Below are 20,307 nucleotides of genomic sequence, written 5' to 3' on the forward strand. Positions count from 1 at the left end.
CTTAAAAATGACAAAAATGATTTTTACACAAAAAATAGATATTTTTCTAAAAAAATCTCAAACAAACGCACTCATAACGGACATGAGGAAGCTAAAGAAAATTAAGTATCAGAGAAATTTCCAACCAACTTGTTCATTAGCTTTCTCATGATTAAGCTTTGCACCTAAGAAATTGTGGGAAAATGTATATGATAGAGCTAGGATAATATCCCGACGGATATCACCATTTTACTCTGAAAACCTTTTAAAAGGTAAATAAGTTGAATTTTTTTTTGGCAAAGGTAAATAAGTTGAAAATTGAGCACCTAGTTCTCACAAGAATATAAATAAAATGAATTTTATAATATTTTTCAAACTAAAACCTTCTTACAACTATAGGGAAAAATCGTCATATGGATTTTTATTAGATAAACTTACATTAATTAAGATGTCTTTAAGATATAATGAAAAACCAATACAAATATCAAAAGAATCTGACTAAACCAAAATAACCAATTTTAGAACATTTCAAATAAGCCACAAAGATCGACCAGTCTTCATCGATTAAAGTCGGTCCAAAGAGCATTAAATTAAAACAATTATGTAACTTAGGTTAAGAAAAAAACATGAATTCCATTATCAATTGGACATAGGGATAAACACGCATATTCAATTAACAGTCCTAAGATGAGAAGAAAGTTTCTACAGTTGCACTGATTCTTATTGGCCACTATCAGTGCATGTTGCCACTATCAGTGCATGCATATTCACTTTTCTCAGAAGAAAATTACCTGCCAAAATGATTTAGGAGCCATTGCATCCAAGTCCTAATGAAGACTTAGGAGCGCAAGGAGATATCAAAACATCAATCATGACCACATATGTATGGAAATACTGCAAAAATTAGTATAGTACCAAACAATATAAACTTCGCTGTCAAAACTCAAAGTACCAATTCTCGGTTTAATAAAATAGGTCTGCTAAACCCATGGACAATCATTTCATAAAAAACTTATTAAAGGTTGAATTGCTCGACTGCAAAGAAAACATCTAGAACACTTCTTACCCAAGAAGAGTTCCTAAAGCCTACCTCAATAAAACTAATCTACAACCAAACTGAGTCCAACTTTAACACCCCTGTTAATGTCCTTGGTGTCTACCTCGCCAGAGATGGTGAAAAATGATTTGGGACACCACCGGTGCTGGATAAGTGCGCTTGCCATGCCTGAGTCGCTGATGCGAGCCTTCGCCATGGTCAATGGATCAAATGTATGTTGAGCGCCGATGGTAAAGGTGTTCTTTTTAGCTATGAATTGGTGATTTATTTCAACACCAACAGCAGTGTTGGTTAAGGGGTTAATAACCTGATAAAAGGACGCATTCAACGCATTATGTATGAGATTCCTGCACACAAGAGATAATCACATCACAGTTCATACAAACTCATACTATCTCATCCAACACAAACAAAACTATGGAAATAATTTAAATTTGGATATTGTGTACAAGTAAACATGTATACTTAAGAGGGAGGGGGGCCTATGAAGCATGGACTCCGACAAGGACACCTGACACGACACTGACACCGGACACTTTGACACCGCTAGTGTAAAAAATATAGGACACCGACACCGCTACATATATGTTAATTTATTTATATACGGCCTAAAATGAAAATCAAAATACATATATAAGCATCTAACTTGAGCAAGTTATTTCATTTGAAAAAGTTTTAAAACAAGATATCGTAGTATTTGACATTTATTTATTCATCTACTGTCAAAAAAGTTAAAAATGTTATAATCAACTGTAATGTCTATTACCCCCTAATTGATCAACATTTCTCAAAACATATGTAACTTTTGTATCTACGGTATGTGGAAGCAAGAGAGAAAAAAATGTTTTAGATATTTGTCTGAGTTTTCCGACACGGCTCGTATGAGTGTTATATAGGTGTCGGACACCGGTTCTAGGAGTGTCGAATTAAAGAAAAAAACAATTTTATATAGGACACCGATTTTAGTTGTCCGACACGTGTCGGACAAGTGTCATAGGAGTGTCAGACACCGCGACACAGCTAGTCCTAGAGGTGTCTGTGCTTCATAACTACTACATGCAATGGCTAACGTTCATGTTATATAGTGAAATGAATGAAGATGATTAATTGGAAGCACTTCAGCACAGAGGAGTTACTCACAAAGTCAATGCCCCGGTTAAGTTGTCTTTTACATAGCTCATTCCAACATTCGCTTTTGTTACCTCGCAGTTAAGTTGTCTTTGAAAAAGTTCAGCGTCAAAAGAAAAATCTGTACCAAAAGCAAGGACATCAGTTCCAATAGCAAGAGACAAGTTAGCATCTGGATGTGCTTTCAGTCCAATGTTGCCGCATATTCCAACATAGTCGTGCAGGTATTGTAATTCAACCTGTTCCAAAAAACAAAACAATCAATCAATGTAATTTAAATTGTACACAACTCGATTAACTTTGGATTTGAACTATATTATGTGAAATGGTTGACTATCTTACAATTCCAGACGTTTGTTCATGAGCTTTGAAGCTTAGAATAGCCTTCACACCAGGAGCAGGTTCGTTGACAGTGATGGTTGTGAATAGCTGGAATGTACAAGCATTTATTGTACTTCAGTATAATGATCATATGAATTTGAAGATCATAAATAGGTATAGATTTAATTGTTACCAAGGGCAAAGAATAATAGATATTGAGACAAGAATGTTAAACTCACATTCAAATTAGGATTTGTGTATGCTTTGATATCAGCGGTGATATTTTTGTTCTTCAATTGGGTAGCAATATCAGCCTCAAACCCTTCACCCTTTTGTGTAAATGACCATGTTGCAGCCTATTACAAGACAAAAAGTAATTATATAACATAAATTGTTAAACATGTATTAAATCATGTAATTGTAACTCATACATTAAACAAACACCCCTCCAAACCTCCCTACCAAATAGACTGCAAGAAATATCATCAAAGAATTACTCAGCTGCTCACTACACATGTGTAAAGGTTTGTGATTTTTGGGAAGATGGTAAATGAACCAATTTAGTGAACAGTGAACTATGTATTCATGACAGAGATTAACACAAGTACAACAATGTAACAATACAATTTAAGGAAGGGAAAAGAATTGAAAGTAAGATAGATCTTAGCACAAGACTAAGAAGAAGAAATCATCCCGAAGAATGCCAAAGGGAGGAATAGAGATGTTCATCAAATTCTGCACCCTTTCTCATTCCTTACACTGCTATTATATACCTCATACTCACTTCCTTGTACACACAACTCCTTACATGTGATTCCTATCGTTCCGTTAAAACTAATTTTGCTGACGAGGCATTCTTGCTTTGCTTGTATCATAGCATTAACACTCCCATTAAAATCAATCTTGTCTTCAAGGGAGAAATTGTCACAACAGAACACTCTTGGATCCCATTGTTTGATACATAAGTGCTTGACAGCTGGAGAGTCTCGCTTTTGTGCAGAGGATATACTCCCAACAATTTTGGGAACCCAAGCTATATGCCAATCTACTGCATGATAGTCATCATACTCTGAATGTGCCAACCAAGTACAATAGAACTGTTAATTTCAATAACTGGCCATGAGTCAAAAGTCCCGTACTCCATTAGTTTCTGATTTAGTGGATTTATTTGCTCAGAATCAGAACACTTGCAAGTTGAAACAAATAATCACATCTTGTTCCAAAGCTTTGCACAAATTAATTGTTGGATCAATCAGTCTCCATGGTCCAATTTCAAACATGTCAAAATAAAATTAAAAATTCATAGCAAGGAACTTGCAACATGCTTTCGGACTTCACAACACCTGATATCACCATCATGTACCATTGATTCTTTATAAAGAGTTATCCCATGGTGTTTAGCACTTAGAAAATCTGCCACAGGTTCTTGTGCATGCTCCCTCATTTCCATATAAAATGCAAGGCTCAATGTCATAGCGAGAGGCATACCTGTGAGCAAGAGAAGCGAGGACAAACAGGACAGTTCAAGCAGATGCTGCACAAGCAGCGGTGTCTGGATGACAACTTCGTCTGGTGGTTCTGGTGGCGGTGGAGGATATGCCACAATGTAATTAAGACCAAGATAGTTTGTGATGGTTGAACCCAGAATTGAATTATGCAGTAACACATGTGCTTGAAGCTTCTTAATTAATTGGATTGGGATTTGAAGAGAAACCTTGGCATGGGAAAATGTGGCAGTGTGTATGAGCTCCACATCAAGGCATATGTGGTGATTGTCAAACTGAATATTGGGCGAGCAAAATATAAAAAGTGTACAATTGCCAATCTTAAGACCCAGCAGAACCATAACCACGAAGAGGTAGGAAGCTAAATTAGCTGAACAAAAGCTAGCACAACTCTTAATCAAACCAGACCATATCACAACATCTGCCAAGCTCTCAAATAGTTTGGAGGCATGAATAACACTTTCATGTGTTGCAGGAAGGACAAAAAAGTTTCTTCCGATAAAATCCTTGATGAAAGCACCATTGTAAGGGTTTGTGATTTTTGGGAAGATGGTAAATGGACCAATTTAGTGAACAATGAACTATGTATTCATGACAGAGATTTAACACAAGTTCAACAATACAATTTACGGAAGGGAAAAGTACTGAAAGTAAGATAGATCTTAGCATAAGACTAAGAGTAAGAAGAAGAAATCATTCCAAAGAATGCCACAGGGAGGAATAGAGATGTTCAACAAATTCTGCACCCTTTCTCATTCTTACACTTCTATTACATACCCTTTATTCACTTCCTTGCACACACAACTCCTTACATATGATTCATATCTTTTTGTTACAACTAATTTTGCTGACGAGACATTCTTGCTTTGCTTGTATCATAACAACATGCTTCACTAAACAATGCATGACAAGTGCTCTATAATGTATTCAAAGCACAAAGAAATATGAATCTACAAGCATAATATAGTTAATTATGTTACCAGAATGAACATAGTTAATTATATTTTGTGAATTTGGTCATAATTAGACAAAGTTTAGAAACATTAAGTTCCTCAATATGTGGGCACATATTAACATTTACCTTATTATCGTTATTATTCATACACATAGCATAGAAAACATAATAATAATAAACTAAATAGGGAAAAAAAATGGAATTTAAAACAAAAATGAAAAATCAACTCACAGGTCCTTTAAGCGAGCAGGGGGAGGTGGCAGTAATTTTCTTGTCAGAGTGGTAATCCTTGAATAAGAGATCTACACAAAACAAACAAAAAACTTATTAAAATTGCATCAATTAAATCTTAATGGTCCTTTAATGTGCACCATTATATGTAATGGTATAGAAAGGTGCTATTTGGCACAACCGAGTTCCCTTCACCTTCAAATTTTGACAACAAAGATTCTCACTTTTTCCATTCTTAATATACACATTGAAGTTTTAAGCAAAAGCACAGTAGCATATGAAACTGAAGTTGAACAAGAAAAGAATACCTCTAGCTTTCTGACCAAATGCAGAGTAAAGTCCAGGACCCATAGTGAAGTGAAGTGAAGTGAAGTAGATGAATGAAAATACTAGAAGAAATTTCAACTCCGGTCTCCTCTTTCTATATCACCGTTGCATGGTTGTTTGTCGCAATGAAGCAATGGAAATGAATCAAATAATGTAATTTTTTTTTACAGCTGGTAAGAATCTCTGTGTCTTTCCTTATCTTTTTACAGCTGGTAGTAATGTACTTTTTTTTTGTTTTTTTTTTTGTAAGTTGTAGACAAAAACAATTATTATTTTTCCTTTAAACTTTTTTATTTTGATAAATATACGAATTGAAACTCATTGACAAGTAGACGAGTTCGGGTTCAAATCAGATCACGAAGTTTAGTATATCAATTTCGTGATTTCTATCAGCTAAGCTATGAATTGTGAACTTTTTATTAAACTTTGACAAATTACACAATTCGTTTCTGAACTTAATTTTAAATAACACTTTTGTTATTTATCTTTTTCTTTTCCCCATTTAATCATGTATGTTATGAAATGTATAACATTGTTGTTCTTTTTTAAAATCAAAAACTAAAAAAAAAAAAAAACTTATCAAAAACTCATAACCAAATCCAAATTTTCATCATTCAAATATAGAATAATTGTTCTGTCTCATTCCTTTTCGTTTTATTATTATTATTATTATTATTATTATTATTATTATTATTATTATTATTATTATTATTATTATTATTATTATTATTATTATTATCATCATCATCATCATCATCATCATCATCATCATCATCATCATTAATCTTTTATTTTTTCTTCATAAATAGACGAAATGGAAAATAATTATTAAAACTCACACATAAGTGGAAAGACCGGGTTCCTGATCACGACCCCCAACCTAATAATTTCGACTTTTTTACTAGTTCAACTGGAACTTGTGGACTTTTCGTAAACTTTTTATTTCAATGTTTTCTTAATGTGTCCACTCGTTATATTTTTAATGCTTGACCACATGAAACTGGAATGTCTTACATGCTGAGATGTGGGAGTTGTATTTAGGTATAGATAAGATTTGGCGCGAGCATTTTGATCATCTTTTAGTGGAAAGTGACTTTAAGATATTGTTTGAGATGGTTTCTCGCAATTTTAAGTTTGATAGAAATATTTCTATTTTAGTCTATCGATCGTATTAGAAAGCTGCTCAAAATAAATTGACATGTGCAAATAAATCATACTTGATGCGAAGGAAATAGAAGTGCAGATTGACTTCTTAACTTTAGCATTTATATGGATTATCTGAATTTGATTGTTTTGGAGACTTCTCCTAATAAACTTCAAAAATCTCCTCTTTAATTGTATTTTTGGGGCTTGCATGCATAAGATTAAGAATGTCCATTAATTTCCTAATTTTTTTTCTTGAAGTTTGCTCTCTTTTGTACCAAAAATATATAATAAATGAATAGTGTGCCAAAAAAATGAACCGAAAGAATAGAAATAATCAATGGAATAGTGTGGTTTTATTTTTATTTTTATAAAAGAATATAAATAGCGTAGTTGAAACAAAAATGAACCGAAAGATTAAATGAAACAAATTAGCAACATATCAACATAATGGAGGCCTATAAACAACACAATGTTCGATTAATGCATATGTTAGTCGTTATAATAATAGCGAAAGAATATCACAATTTACTCCCAAAATTTTTTTTTTTTTTTTTTTAAATAATTTAGTGAATATAAGTCATTTTTAAAGTGGATAAATGAGTGTTTCAGATTCGAACCAATTGAACTATGACCTCCCAAAACATTTTAAAAGGTAAATAAATGGAAGTTGACTACCTAGTTTTCTTACAAGAATATAAAACAAAATGAATTCTATAGTACGTTTTAAATTAAAACCTTCTTACAACTATAAGGGGGAAAAAATTTGTGACAAAAAATAAACTATAAGGAAAGTAAGTTTAACAATAAATTTGAGGGTAAAATCAATTTTGAGAATCAAAAGCTCCAATAAGTTGGTTAGAAAGTAATATTATGTTAAGCATAAGTATTTAAAAGAGTTTGACTGCTGATTAATGATCTTTATTGTAATTATTATGAAACTAGGAAACAAAGATATTTTTCATTAGATTGAATCAATGGAGTACAATTACTATATATATACATGAAATTGTACTATCAATCTACTAAGATTGTACTACACTGCAGTAGCTTGCACTGCAAGTAATTGGAGAATGTACTACACTGCTGTTACTTGTATTGCAAGTAACAGCTGTCTCCTTCTCATTGGTTGGAGAATGCTCATGGTGTAATAGCCCCCCACAAGTTGGAGATTGGTATATGTTGACCATTCCCAACTTGGATAAAAGATTGTTGAATGGTTGAGGAAGAAGAGACTTAGTGAAGAAATATGCAACTTGGTCCTTTGAAGAAACTGGCAACAGTTTGAGAATTCCTGTTTGAACCTTTTCTCTAACTATATGACAACCAATCTCTAAGTGTTTGGTACGTTTATGAAACACTGGATTAGCTGCTATATGGATAGCACTAAGATTGTCACAATATATGACTGGTTTCTTTGTGCACTGAATCTGCAAATCTTTCATCAAGTACAACAGCCATTGCATCTCACAAGATGCTGAAGCCAGAGCCCTATACTCAGCTTCTGAGGAAGATCTTGACACTGTCAGTTGCTTCTTGGTTCTCCATGAAACTAGTGACTTGCCAATAAAGAAACACTGGCCAGATATTGACCTTCTGGTGTCTTTACATCCTGCCCAGTCAGCATCTGAGAACCCTTGAATGTGCAAATCTGAATCTCTGGGAAAGAATATACCAGAACCTGGACAACCTTTAAGATATTTGAGAACTCTCATTCCAGCATTGTAATGAATTTGTGATGGTTTAGTAAGAAATTGACTGAGTTGCTGTGTAATGAAAGTTATGTCAGGTCTAGTTGTATTCAGGTATAGCAATCTGCCTATAAGCCTTCTGTAGGATGGAATGTCATGATAAAGAGGACTAGAATCATGGTGTAATTTGACATTTGCATCAGAGGGAGTTGAAACAGGTTTAGCACCAAGCAGTCCTGAGTCATCAATGAGGTCAAGGCAGTACTTTCTTTGACACAAAGAGATTCCTTTTGAAGAATGAGCAACTTCAAGACCAAGGAAGTATTTAAGTTGGCCCAAGTCTTTAATTTTGAACTTATCATGAAGAATGGACTTGATTTTAGTAAATTCAGTGACTGAATTCCCAGCAAGGATAACATCATCAACATAAACAAGAATGATTGTGAAATTGTCATCTGTGTGTTTGATGAATAGAGAGTGATCAGAAGAAGCTTGATGATATTGCTGCTGAAGCAAAACTGAAGTGAGCTTCTCATACCACTTTCTGCTAGCTTGCTTAAGGCCATATAGGGATTTATGAAGTTTACAGACTTGATTGGGATTGGAATGAGGTACTCCTGGAGGAATGATCATATACACATCTTCCTGAAGTTCTCCATGTAAAAAGGCATTGTTGACATCAAGTTGATGCAAGTGCCAGTTGTTGATTGATGCCAAAGCAATAACAACTCTAACTGTAGTCAGTTTTGCCACTGGAGAGTATGTGTTAAAATAATCCAACCCTTCAATTTGTGTATAACCCTTGGCTACCAATCTGGCTTTGTATCTCTCAATTGAGCCATCAGCATGATGTTTGATTTTGTAAATCCATCTGCAGCCAATTGGTTTGATGTTATATGGAAGATCCATAATTTCCCAAGTACCAGTTTTCGCAAGAGCAGTTAACTCATTTTGCATAGCCTCCCTCCAACACTCAAACTTACTTGCCTCAGCATAGGATTTTGGTTCAACATCTTGCAAAAGAGACAAAGCAAAAGAGGAATGAGAATGAGACAAATTAGCATAAGACAGATATTTAGAAAGAGAGTAATTGCTAGCAGGTGTGATATTGTTATTATTAGGAAGGGTAGAACAAACAAAATCCTGAAGATAAGTGGGAGTTTGTTTGATTCTAGAAGAGGTCCTCAGAGGAATAATAGGTGGAGGAGGTGGAGGTGAAAGTGAAGGTGAAGAAAGAATGGGAGTAGGAGGTGGAGAAGATGAAACTTCAGTGTCATTTGAAGAACTGACAGGAAGGTCATCATAAGTAGAAGATGGAACAGATGGGAAATAGGTCCATGAAGAAGGAGATGATGAAGTAATGGGTTTGTAAGGGAGAATATGCTCATAAAAGGTGACATTTCTGGAAATGGAAATGGTGTGGTCATGTAAATCAAGCAAGACATAGCCTTTATATCCTGACTTATAACCCAAGAAAACTGCTTTCCTGGCTTTAGGGTGTAATTTGGTTATGTGGGCTTGAAGAGTGGAAGCAAAACATAAACAACCAAAAACTTTAAACACATTAGAATCAGGGATAGAATCATATAGCATTTGAAAGGGAGATTTATGATTTAAAAGGGGAGTGGTGACTCTGTTAATAAGGAAAACTGCATGAAGAACAGCATAGGTCCAATATGATTTAGGTAATTTGGATTGAAAAAGCAAAGCTCTTCCTACATTAAGAATATGTTGGTGTTTTCTCTCCACCCTAGCATTTTGCTGAGGAGTTTCAACACAAGACTTTTGGTGAATGATACCCTTAGAGGCATAAAAGGCAGAAAGAGAAAATTCAGGGCCATTGTCAGTTCTAAGAGTCTTAGGAGTGATATGGTGTTGGTTTTCAATGAGGGTAATGAAATTTTGGACATGTAAAGAAACTTCAGCTTTGGATTTAAGTAATACTATCCAAACATATCTGCTATAGTCATCCACAATGGTTAAAAAATATTTATGGCCATGAATGGATTGAATAGCAAGAGGCCCCCAAATATCAAGGTGTAAGAGTTCAAATTTAGATGAAGCATGAAAAGAACTAATAGAAAAGGGCAATTTATTTTGTTTGGCAAAGTGACAAATGTCACAAGCAGCTTTATTATCAACAACAATATCAGGATACAACTTGTTCATATGATACAATCTTTGATGAGATAAATGGCCAAGTTTGAAATGCCATAAAGCAGACAAAGGAATAGAAGTAGCAGAATCGACACTAGAAACAGAAGCTTTATTAATGGATTTATTACAATGACTAGACTTAGAAATAGAAACATAAGGAAAATTGGATGGGAGCTTCAACTTGTAAAGACCATCATGAGGTTCACCCAAACCAATCATCTTCTTGGTTGTCAAATCCTGTATCATACAACCAGATTTATGAAATTGAACAATGCATGATAGAGATTGAAGAAGTTTGGAAACAGATATGAGATTAACTTTGAATTGTGAAGAAAACAAGACATGAGAAATATGAAAATCTGAAGAGAAATGGACAGTACCAGCTTTATTGACACTAACAGTTTGACCATTAGGAAGATTAACATTCATAGGAGTAATATCATGAATGTCACTAAAAAATTGAAGAGATGAACAAATATGTTCATTTGCACCAGAGTCAATAAGCCAAATAGGATTAATGACATGTAAAGAATTAGAAGAAATGGTGTTTATACCTGTTGAAGCAGAAGGATGAGAAGTAACATGATTGGAACTGACAGGAGGTGATGCTGAGGCAGTTAAGTTTGATTGCTGAAGAAGGGACACAAGATGAGTATATTGCTCTTGAGTGATACCAGTACTTGAAGAAGATGAGGAAGCCTCAGCAACAGTATTCATAGTCTTAACATCAGAAGCTTCATGAATTGAAGCATTTGCAGAAGGCTTGGGCTTATTGAATGGAGGAAATCCATGCTTCTGATAGCAAGTGTCCACGGTGTGATTGGTACGGTTACAGAAGGAGCAGTACCTTGAACCTTTGCCACCAAAGTTATTTTTGCCACGCCCATAGCTTCTGGTAGTATCAGTAGCATTCACCAAAATATTGGAATCATCAGGAGCAGTTGGAGAAGGAAGCTGAATATTGTTACTTTCTTCCTGAACCACTAGAGAGTACACTTTATTGATAGAGGGAAGAGGATCCATCAATAACACTTGAGTTTTGACAACTGAAAATTGTTCATTCAAGCCAGTTAAGAACTGAATGACTTGATCCTCCAAACGAAAGTTACGAGCAGAACGCATAGCTTCACATCTGCATGGATGAATGCATGTACATAGAGGCATAGGTCTGTGAGAGTTAAGTTCTTCCCATAAGGTTTTCATCTCTGTGAAGTAATCAAGAACTGATTTTGAACCTTGCTTGAGATTGTTGATAGAGGAACGCAACATAGAAACACGAATCCTATTAGCTTTGGAAAATCTATCCTTGAGTTCTTCCCAAACATCAATTGCACGCACATGAAATATAATAGTTTGAGCAATTTGTGGAGAAACTGAATTAAGGATCCAAGAATGGATCAAATGGTTGCATCTTTCCCACGCAGTCCTATTCAAATCATCTTCAGCAGGTTCTTGAGTGGATCCATTGATGAAAGCAAGCTTGTTCTTGGCGCCAAGTGCTCGTTGCATGGATCTGCTCCAAGCAAGATAATTGGAACCGGTGAGAAGAGGCGTAACCGTCACTGTATTAGGACCTTCACTAGGATGGACGTAGAAAATAGATTCAGTATCAGCATGTTGTTGACGAACCATGGCGAATCAAGGAAGAACGAACAAAAAATTTCCAGAAAAACAGAGACGATGAAGAATCTGGAGAATTTCCAGAAATAGCACAAAAATCGAACAAGAATCAATGAATTCACAACGAATTCAACGAAAACTGATGAATTCACAATGAATTCAATGAGAAAATGCGCGAGAAACTCAAGAAAAACGCGCGAAAATGCAGCGGAAAAGGTAGTTATGGATCGTAACAAACTCTCTCTTCAAAGAGAGCTCTTGATACCATATTATGAAACTAGGAAACAAAGATATTTTTCATTAGATTGAATCAATGGAGTACAATTACTATATATATACATGGAATTGTACTATCAATCTACTAAGATTGTACTACACTGCAGTAGCTTGCACTGCAAGTAATTGGAGAATGTACTACACTGCTGTTACTTGTATTGCAAGTAACATCTGTCTCCTTCTCATTGGTTGGAGAATGCTCATGGTGTAATAGTAATTATAAGGTTGTCAAAGAATATCTAACTGAATCAGCATAAGTATTTAAAAGAACAACTATGTTTTGTAGCACTATATATACAATGTGTGTTTTTATTGTTACAGTCTCCATGTTGTGCAGAATCCTAGTGTTTTGTCACACCATTCTCATTTGTTTCATTCATCATTATAACATAAAGTATCCCTAACATCATAATGAGGTTTTGCTAGACCTTGCCTCTTGAACTTGCACGGAATACTGCAGATTCCAGATAACATCTTCGATTGAAGGACGATTACCGGGAACCTTGTTGAGACAATTGATGGTGATCTGAACTGCAGTCTTCAATGATTCATGTGTGTAAGTTCCATGGAGGGAAGGATCGATTGCGCTCTTTAATGCGATCGGTGATGCTACTTCAGATAAACCTCTCTCAAGCTGAACATGAAAAAGAGAAAATTCTAGATAAGAAAATCAAATCAAATATGTAATTACTATGTCATGTATATCATTGAACCTTATGATTTGTAATAATTTAATAATAAGTATACCTCATACTTCAGCACCTCTACCTCAATAGAAGATGTAATTAGTTTGCCAGTGATAACTTCAAGTAGAATCACACCAAATTGATACATGTCTTCCTTTTCTGCATTATTGATGCTGCACATTGGGATAACATCATATTCTTATAAGACATCAGTGTAAAAATATTTTACACTAGCAGTGAATGACTCCTTTTCTCAGATGAAAATTACCTGCCAATATGATTGTGTGCATTTTGTTCTTTAAGTTTTCTTTCAGAACCTTTCTGAAAAATGAAAATAAGAAAAGTAAAATATCATAGATTAGAGTTAAGAGACTTAAACAAAGAGGTACTGAATGAGTGAAATTACATATAATTTGTTCTTCTAACCTTGGATGGAAATGGAATGCTATATCCACTAACTTTAGGATTGAGATTATTGTCCAACAAAATGTTCTCAATCTTTATGTTGTTTCCATATATGCCAGGATTAACTCCTGTATGTAGGAATTGAATTCCTCTAGCAATGCCTATGATGATTGCCATTCTTTGTTGCCACTTAAGCATTTCCCTTTGTTTCCTATCTGTTGAATTGAAATTTCATGTTACATATTTTTTAGTCATTTAAATGTTGGATTTAATTCATATACACGGTTAGTATAAAGTTTTTTTTACACGGTCAATCAATCATAGTTGTTAGATCATTAAAATGTTTGACTTTAATCATAACTATTTCTAAAGTCACACATATATATTTATGAGAATGTTTATTACCTGTAAGATGAATCCTCAATGACATGTTTAAGATATGCTCAAATACAATGAATATTGTGCTTGTCATTTTGGGTTGGTCCTCATAAGTAATAGCACAGTGTCCTAAAACACTCACCAAATGTCTATGCCTTAAATAAGGTAACACCTTCAAATTCTCATCACTGACTTTGGTTAAACTCTTCTGCTTTAGTTTTACAAGATTAACCATGACCATAGAACCATCTTTTAGCCAACCTTTAAACAGCTGTGTAAAAACAAGAGAAAATGCCATTACAAATTCAGTCTTGTGGGCCCCATTTCATTGTAGAGAGCTCATTAAAAAACCACAAACACATAATTATATAGGCAGTGTAAAAAAACTTACACTGTCAATGAATTATAATTGACAGATTATTAATAAAATTTGACATCAATCGTAACTACTTCTAAAGTTATATATATTATTGGATATGATGTATTGACGGTGTAAACTTTTTTATAGCTAGTGACATAGTATTAAAATGGTAAAATATGAATGAATATTTGTTAGATATGAAATTCAAATTCTTGTACCTCTCCTTCTGATCCTTCTCCTATTAGATTTGATGGATCAAAGTTGTTGGTTGCATCTCCAATTTCTTCTATTGTGAAAATGTTGTATGGTGGTAATCCAAGTGTACTTAGCCTCATTATCTGAGGAACATTACTCCCTAATTTCACAAACAAGAAAAACAAATTAATAGCATAAACAAAGTACTAATAATATTTTTTGTAAACTAATATGAAATGAAAAATATGATCCAAATTGTGGCCTTACTTGCATAAATATTTGGTCTTGATTCTCTTGAAAAATCAACAGATCTATCGATTTTCCTATCTTCTTTTTCTGCTTTAGACTTTCTCAAAATGAACAGAAAGAGTAGAATCAAAAGCCCTACAATTCCAACAAAACCTCCAATAATACCAAATAATACTCCTAGTTGCATCTTTGATTTTTCCAGCTTCTCAAATCTCGGCTTAGCGGCTAACACCGTTGAATTCTTGCAATGTGAAGATGAATGTTGATCACTGATATTTCTTGCTGACAAACAATTACCAGAATAAACTATTGTTCGATTAACCGACAATGTCGAATCAATGCATGATGGCAATTTTCCTTCCAGAGAATTGTTTGAGATATCAACAAATGTTAGAGAAGAACCACAAGATATATTCATAGAAAATGAACCATTAAATTGATTTGAAGCCAAGTTTAGGTTCTGTATCAAAGGAAGAGAGAACAGAAATGAAGGAAATCCAGGTCCTAATTTGTTGTTAGCAAGATTAATCTCTTCAAGAGAGGTTAATCTTTTGAGATTAGGAACACTTCCATTGAAAAAATTATCAGCCAAAACAAGACTCTTGAGATTTTTCATTGAAGAAACTGATGATGGAATTTTTCCATACAAGAAATTTGATGAAATGTTGAAAACTTCAAGTGACTTAAACCTACTAATCTTGGAAGGTAGTGGACCCCACAAACCAAGTGAAACCAATGACAAAACCTTCATGCTTGAAAGTTTTGTCAAAACAGTGAAAAATGAATCAATAGAAAATCTTTCAGAAAGAGTTTGACTTGAGTTCCAAGAAACTGTTCTTGTTTTGTTTCCAATGATTGTTAATTCTGTTACATGATTCTTTGTGCAGACAATGTTGAAAGAAGGTGATGAAGTGATGTTACAGAAGTTTGTGAGATTGTTTTGAAGAAGTTGTGGATATTCTTGAGGATATTCAAGAAGTGTTTGAAGTTGAAGAAGAATTCTAGTTTCACTATTTGTTAATTGTGCACTTGGAATTGGAGCAAGTAGCACAAGAATAATTGTAAAGATTGTAGGAAACAAGAAGTATAAAGAAACCAAGAAATTCTTCATATTTTCTGAGGCTTAAACAAAGAAACTCTTGCAATGAGAGAAATTAAGAATGGTGGGTGAGTCACAAAAAGGCCAAGGTACACTATATATTGCACAGTTGAAGAAAATAAATGCATTCAAATTAATGTGCATTTAAAGAAGAAACGACAAATTTGATTTTTTGGGTCCATAAGCAACAGATTTTTAAGGACTGATCTATAACTGTATACTTTGGACCGTTGTTAGGGAACAATTTATTTGAAGATAATACATACATAAAGTTTGGTTGGACCATGGACAGGTGGACTATTTAAGAAATGACTTTTGGCTAAGATTCAATTTCTTTCTATTTTAAGTGTAAACAACAAAAAATTATCGATTTATTTAATTATATCTCATCGTATAAATTATTGTAGAGATATTTTAAGAATAACTTTAAAGTTATAGCATTATGATGGTTCGAGTGCTGTTAGTTAGTGGGAGAAGTTTAATTTTGTAATCTCAAGAAAAGTAGCTTAAATTAAATATCACATGAAAAGTTATAAAATTGTTATTAGTGTCATTGTTGTTAATATTTTTCTCTTACACACATTTTTGAAAGGAAAAAAAAATATTATGTATATCTTGACCAAAAAAATATATATATTATGTATATCTTTTTCTTTTTAACCATGTTATTGATCTGAAATATTCACCAATTTTGCCGACCATTGATCTCCATTAGAAAACCTATTGATTGACCATCATAAGTGGTTTCCTCTCTCAACCACATCCATTCACGATGCTCGATTCCAAGACTTCATTACGATGCAATTTGATTGAATATATGTGTAAACAAAATTTAGGGAAATAAGATTTAATCTGTGTACTTTTTTTTCCCTCTCTTCATAGGAACTTCTCGCTAAAGAAAACTCTATTTAAATTGTGTTAGATATTAAACATATGTATCTTTCTTAATAGATATTCGAATATTGGTTGTCCACATTATGAGTTTAACCCCTTCCGTTAGACGTGGCAACCATCGATGACTATGAGATTTATTTAGTTAAAAATATATATTAATTTAATAGATTTTCAATCGTAGTTTTATTTGATTTGAATTATAATACGATACTTACTTAAAAAATTATCAATCGTAGTTTTATTTGATTTGAATTATAATACGACACTTACTTAAAAAATTATAATACGACACTTTAAAAAAATCAGGGACGAGGGAAATTATTAAGTGGCAACCATTTCACAACTATTTTTGAGAGAATTTGATATCTTGCTCTTCAAAAAATTATAAAGTTATACACTTTTCTTATATACAATATAAAATTATACTCATATCATGGAACACCGATATTCTATACTGACTCAATAACTATCTCTTTATTTTTAGTTAATGAAATACAATGAATTTCTTTTTTTCTTTTTTTAAAAAAAACTATCTATTTATTTATTTTTATACTGAAATTTGTAATGGTAGGTAGACATTGTTTGTAAAACTGTCTCATTCTTTGGAGTATTATGAAAGGAGAAGAAAAGTTTTTGGAGATATTTTCATTTCTTAACTGGAGTATTAGTTCTTTGGAGAAAAATAAATTCAAGAGCTAAGTGAGGAGTCTAATCATACTTATTATAAAAGCCAGTTAGGTCAAGCAAATGCTTAACCCTAATTGCTTTTGTGTTTTCCCTCCCAAACACATCTCCTAGATGTGTTATGCAAGCTTTGGTACCATCATTTAATGATGCATTTAATGTTGGTTTCAAGTTTTCAAATTTGAATTTCCCTCCCAAGTGTGGACATGTCATCATTAATGTCTCCTTGGTGTGTTATGCAAGCTTTGGTACCATCATTTAATGTTGATTTCAAGTAAATATTTTTTAGTAAAAAAGTTTCGGTAAAATATTTTTTTACTTTAAAAAAAAAATATTTCGGTAAAAAAAAAATTCCCGGTAAAATTTTTTTTCATATTTTTTTCAAGTAAAAAAAAATCCCGGCAATTTTTTTCCAATAATTTTTTTTTTAAAAAAATAGTTTTTTTTCGGTAAAAAAATTTATTTGTAAAAATTTTGGGGCTTAGGGCCTTTTAGATTGATTCACATATGAAGGTCATATGCTAATGCTCTCCATTAGTTTCTGTGGTGTTTTTGTTTATTGATGCACTTCCTTTACATGCTCTTTTTTGCCGTTGTTTAGAAAAGTTTAATTGACGTGTTTTTTTTAAGTAATAAATTTATTTAGATCGATTCACAAACTAAGGTCATAAGATATTGTTGTTAGTTTCTGTGCTTTTATTGTTTATTGATGCACTTTGTTTACAATGCTCTTTTTGCCGCTATTTCAAGTAAAAAAAAATCCCGGTAATTTTTTTCCAATAATTTCTTTTTAAAAAAATAGTTTTTTTTCGGTAAAAAAATTTATTTGTAGAAATTTTGGGGCTTAGGGCCTTTTAGATTGATTCACATATGAAGGTCATATGCTAATGCTCTCCATTAGTTTCTGTGGTGTTTTTGTTTATTGATGCACTTCCTTTACATGCTCTTTTTTGCCGTTGTTTAGAAAAGTTTAATTGACGTGTTTTTTTTAAGTAATAAATTTATTTAGATCGATTCACAAACTAAGGTCATAAGATATTGTTGTTAGTTTCTGTGCTTTTATTGTTTATTGATGCACTTTGTTTACAATGCTCTTTTTGCCGCTATTTAGAGAAGTTTAATTGACATTGCATTTTTTTGTTATGCAATATGTGTCGCATGATTATATGCTTTTGGGTACACACCATACAAAAGACATTGGTTATGAGTTGTACCGTTATGTAACTTTGGTGGATCCAAAATGCAATCATGCATAAAACGAAGAGTTGTTATTGTATTGAGATACACAAAGCACGTATATATCAGCAAGCATGCACTGTTTTTACATCTATAATTGTGCAGTACTTATGATATGAGCCGCATGTGTATGGGAGGACTCCACACGTGTGTGTGTATACCTAACTGATGGACAACTAATCGGCATTGCAAAAAATGAACCATTGACTTTGTTATCTAAAGCATATAAGGAAAAAAAACCAAACTGAGCATGAAATGGGCAAAAAGTTTCACAAGAATCCTCTAAAGAGAATCATTGTATTCATATGAGGTAAAAAAGTCGTAATATAAGTTCGCGCACTCCTTTTGCCGATATCACTAATGGAAAGCAATAATAATACTATAAGTTATAATGAACACAAAGAATTCTATTGCGACTATTGTCAAGATCACCTATCCAAATATATTAGATAGCATGACTGATATAGCTTATTTTCAAGACAAGTCCATATTAACTCCAAAGCATTCAATTGTCAAACAAATAAACGATTATATATTGGATTTGATTCCAGGCGAAGCAAAAATGTATCTGAGTTAAGATTCGCCGTTAGCAACAAACCCGAATGGCGATGCAATTGATGTTGTCCACACTCCTGAATTTCTCAACACAATTAATACACCTGGTCTTCCAAATCACAAACTCAGGTTAAAGGTTGGTGTTCCAGTGATGTGGTTAAGGAATACAAATCAAAGATCAGGATTATGCAATGGCACAAGACTAATCATAACTAGAATGGGTAAATTTGTGCCTGAAGGAAAGGTCATATTTCGAAGCAATATATGCAAGAAAATTTTTTATACCAAGATTATCTCTTACTCCTTCTGATGTCATGATACCTTTCAAATTTCAACGGAGACAGTTTCCGATAGTTGTTTCTTTCGCAATGACTATTAACAAAAGTCAAGAACAATCTCTGAAGAAAGTTGAGATATATTTGCCAAGTCATGTGTTTTCACATGGTCAGTTATATGTTGCAATATCAAGAGTTACCTCCAGAGATGGATTGAAGATGCTTACAATGGATGAAAATGTTCAAGATACCAATGTGACTTCAAATGTAGTATATCCAAAAGTATTTCGTAATGTAAGATAAGTTGTGCTAAAAATCAATGATTTTTGTACGATATTTTGATTTATTGCATTCCAATGGTAGCAACAAATTATATTACTAAAGTCACCATTATGCGACTAATATTTATCGTAATTGGAATTTTATAAAATATTACTTACATATTGATTCAGTTATAACCAATTAATATAGGAAGAGACTAATAATCGTAACTTCAAACGCGCATGTGTAAGCTGGTAGGACCCGTGCGGAGCACGGGTCGATGGTCTAGTATATTCTTATGCAAATAAATTCAGCTTTCTGTATATTTTCCACTCAAGCTAGTCTCTCAGCCTAACTCTCAAATAAACTTGGAAAAGGTATACTTTTTCATGATTGGACTAACAAGTGTTGAGAAATAATAATTATTTAGTTTTTGTATTTTTTTTTTCTAATTGTGCACTTATTTGGACAACCAAAACTCTCATTTGAATCGAATCTTGGAGGCTGCCTCAAGGTATATTAATTAAGTTACCTATAATTTGACTTTTACACATATAATGGAAGTTGAACTCACATCTTTAAAAAGTATGAGTCAACTCTTTATCAACTGATCTAACATTTATTAATGATAAATGGTTA

The 20,307-nt window shown here is 33.2% G+C and overlaps 2 protein-coding genes across 3 annotated transcripts in view; both read right to left on the reverse strand.

Annotated features, from left to right (window-relative positions):
- LOC146921376 (putative LRR receptor-like serine/threonine-protein kinase At1g14390) overlaps positions 1-15,833 on the reverse strand; it is a 47,587-nt gene extending 31,754 nt beyond the window's left edge. Inside the window, exons 1-7 of one of the 2 annotated variants that reach the window (XM_085714812.1) lie at positions 14,683-15,833; positions 14,439-14,575; positions 13,887-14,130; positions 13,503-13,696; positions 13,345-13,397; positions 13,138-13,249; positions 12,604-13,024 (exon numbers count right to left, since the gene is read on the reverse strand). In XM_085714812.1, coding sequence (XP_085570938.1) covers positions 12,797-13,024; positions 13,138-13,249; positions 13,345-13,397; positions 13,503-13,696; positions 13,887-14,130; positions 14,439-14,575; positions 14,683-15,775 — 2,061 coding nt within the window. In that variant the 5' untranslated portion in view covers positions 15,776-15,833 and the 3' untranslated portion in view covers positions 12,604-12,796. Of the gene's footprint in view, positions 1-12,603; positions 13,025-13,137; positions 13,250-13,344; positions 13,398-13,502; positions 13,697-13,886; positions 14,131-14,438; positions 14,576-14,682 lie in introns of those variants that run through there. The other variant, XM_085714813.1, reaches the window with a different exon arrangement.
- LOC146921381 (outer plastidial membrane protein porin-like) lies at positions 909-5,660 on the reverse strand. The gene is made up of 6 exons (XM_085714811.1): positions 5,485-5,660; positions 5,177-5,247; positions 2,725-2,841; positions 2,507-2,593; positions 2,177-2,403; positions 909-1,383 (listed from the first exon to the last, which is right to left on the reverse strand). Exons 1-6 carry the CDS (start codon positions 5,525-5,527, stop codon positions 1,080-1,082), a joined length of 849 nt encoding a protein of 282 aa, XP_085570937.1. The 5' UTR covers positions 5,528-5,660; the 3' UTR covers positions 909-1,079.
- Positions 15,834-20,307: the final 4,474 nt, after the last annotated feature.

Source organism: Medicago sativa, chromosome 5, assembly GCF_051527215.1.
Source record: "Medicago sativa cultivar Bolivia chromosome 5, Bolivia_mono, whole genome shotgun sequence".
NCBI lineage: Eukaryota > Viridiplantae > Streptophyta > Magnoliopsida > Fabales > Fabaceae > Medicago > Medicago sativa.

What these genes read in the sequence shown, in the direction of transcription:
- LOC146921381 (XM_085714811.1), bottom strand. Translation starts at nt 5,527, where the DNA reads ATGGGTCCTGGACTTTACTCTGCATTTGGTCAGAAAGCTAGAG. An exon ending in ACACAAATCCTAATTTGAAT is followed by an intron (nt 2,594 to 2,724) that starts GTGAGTTTAACA and finishes TGTACATTCCAG; the next exon opens with CTATTCACAACCATCACTGT. An exon ending in ATGAACAAACGTCTGGAATT is followed by an intron (nt 2,404 to 2,506) that starts GTAAGATAGTCA and finishes TTTTTGGAACAG; the next exon opens with GTTGAATTACAATACCTGCA.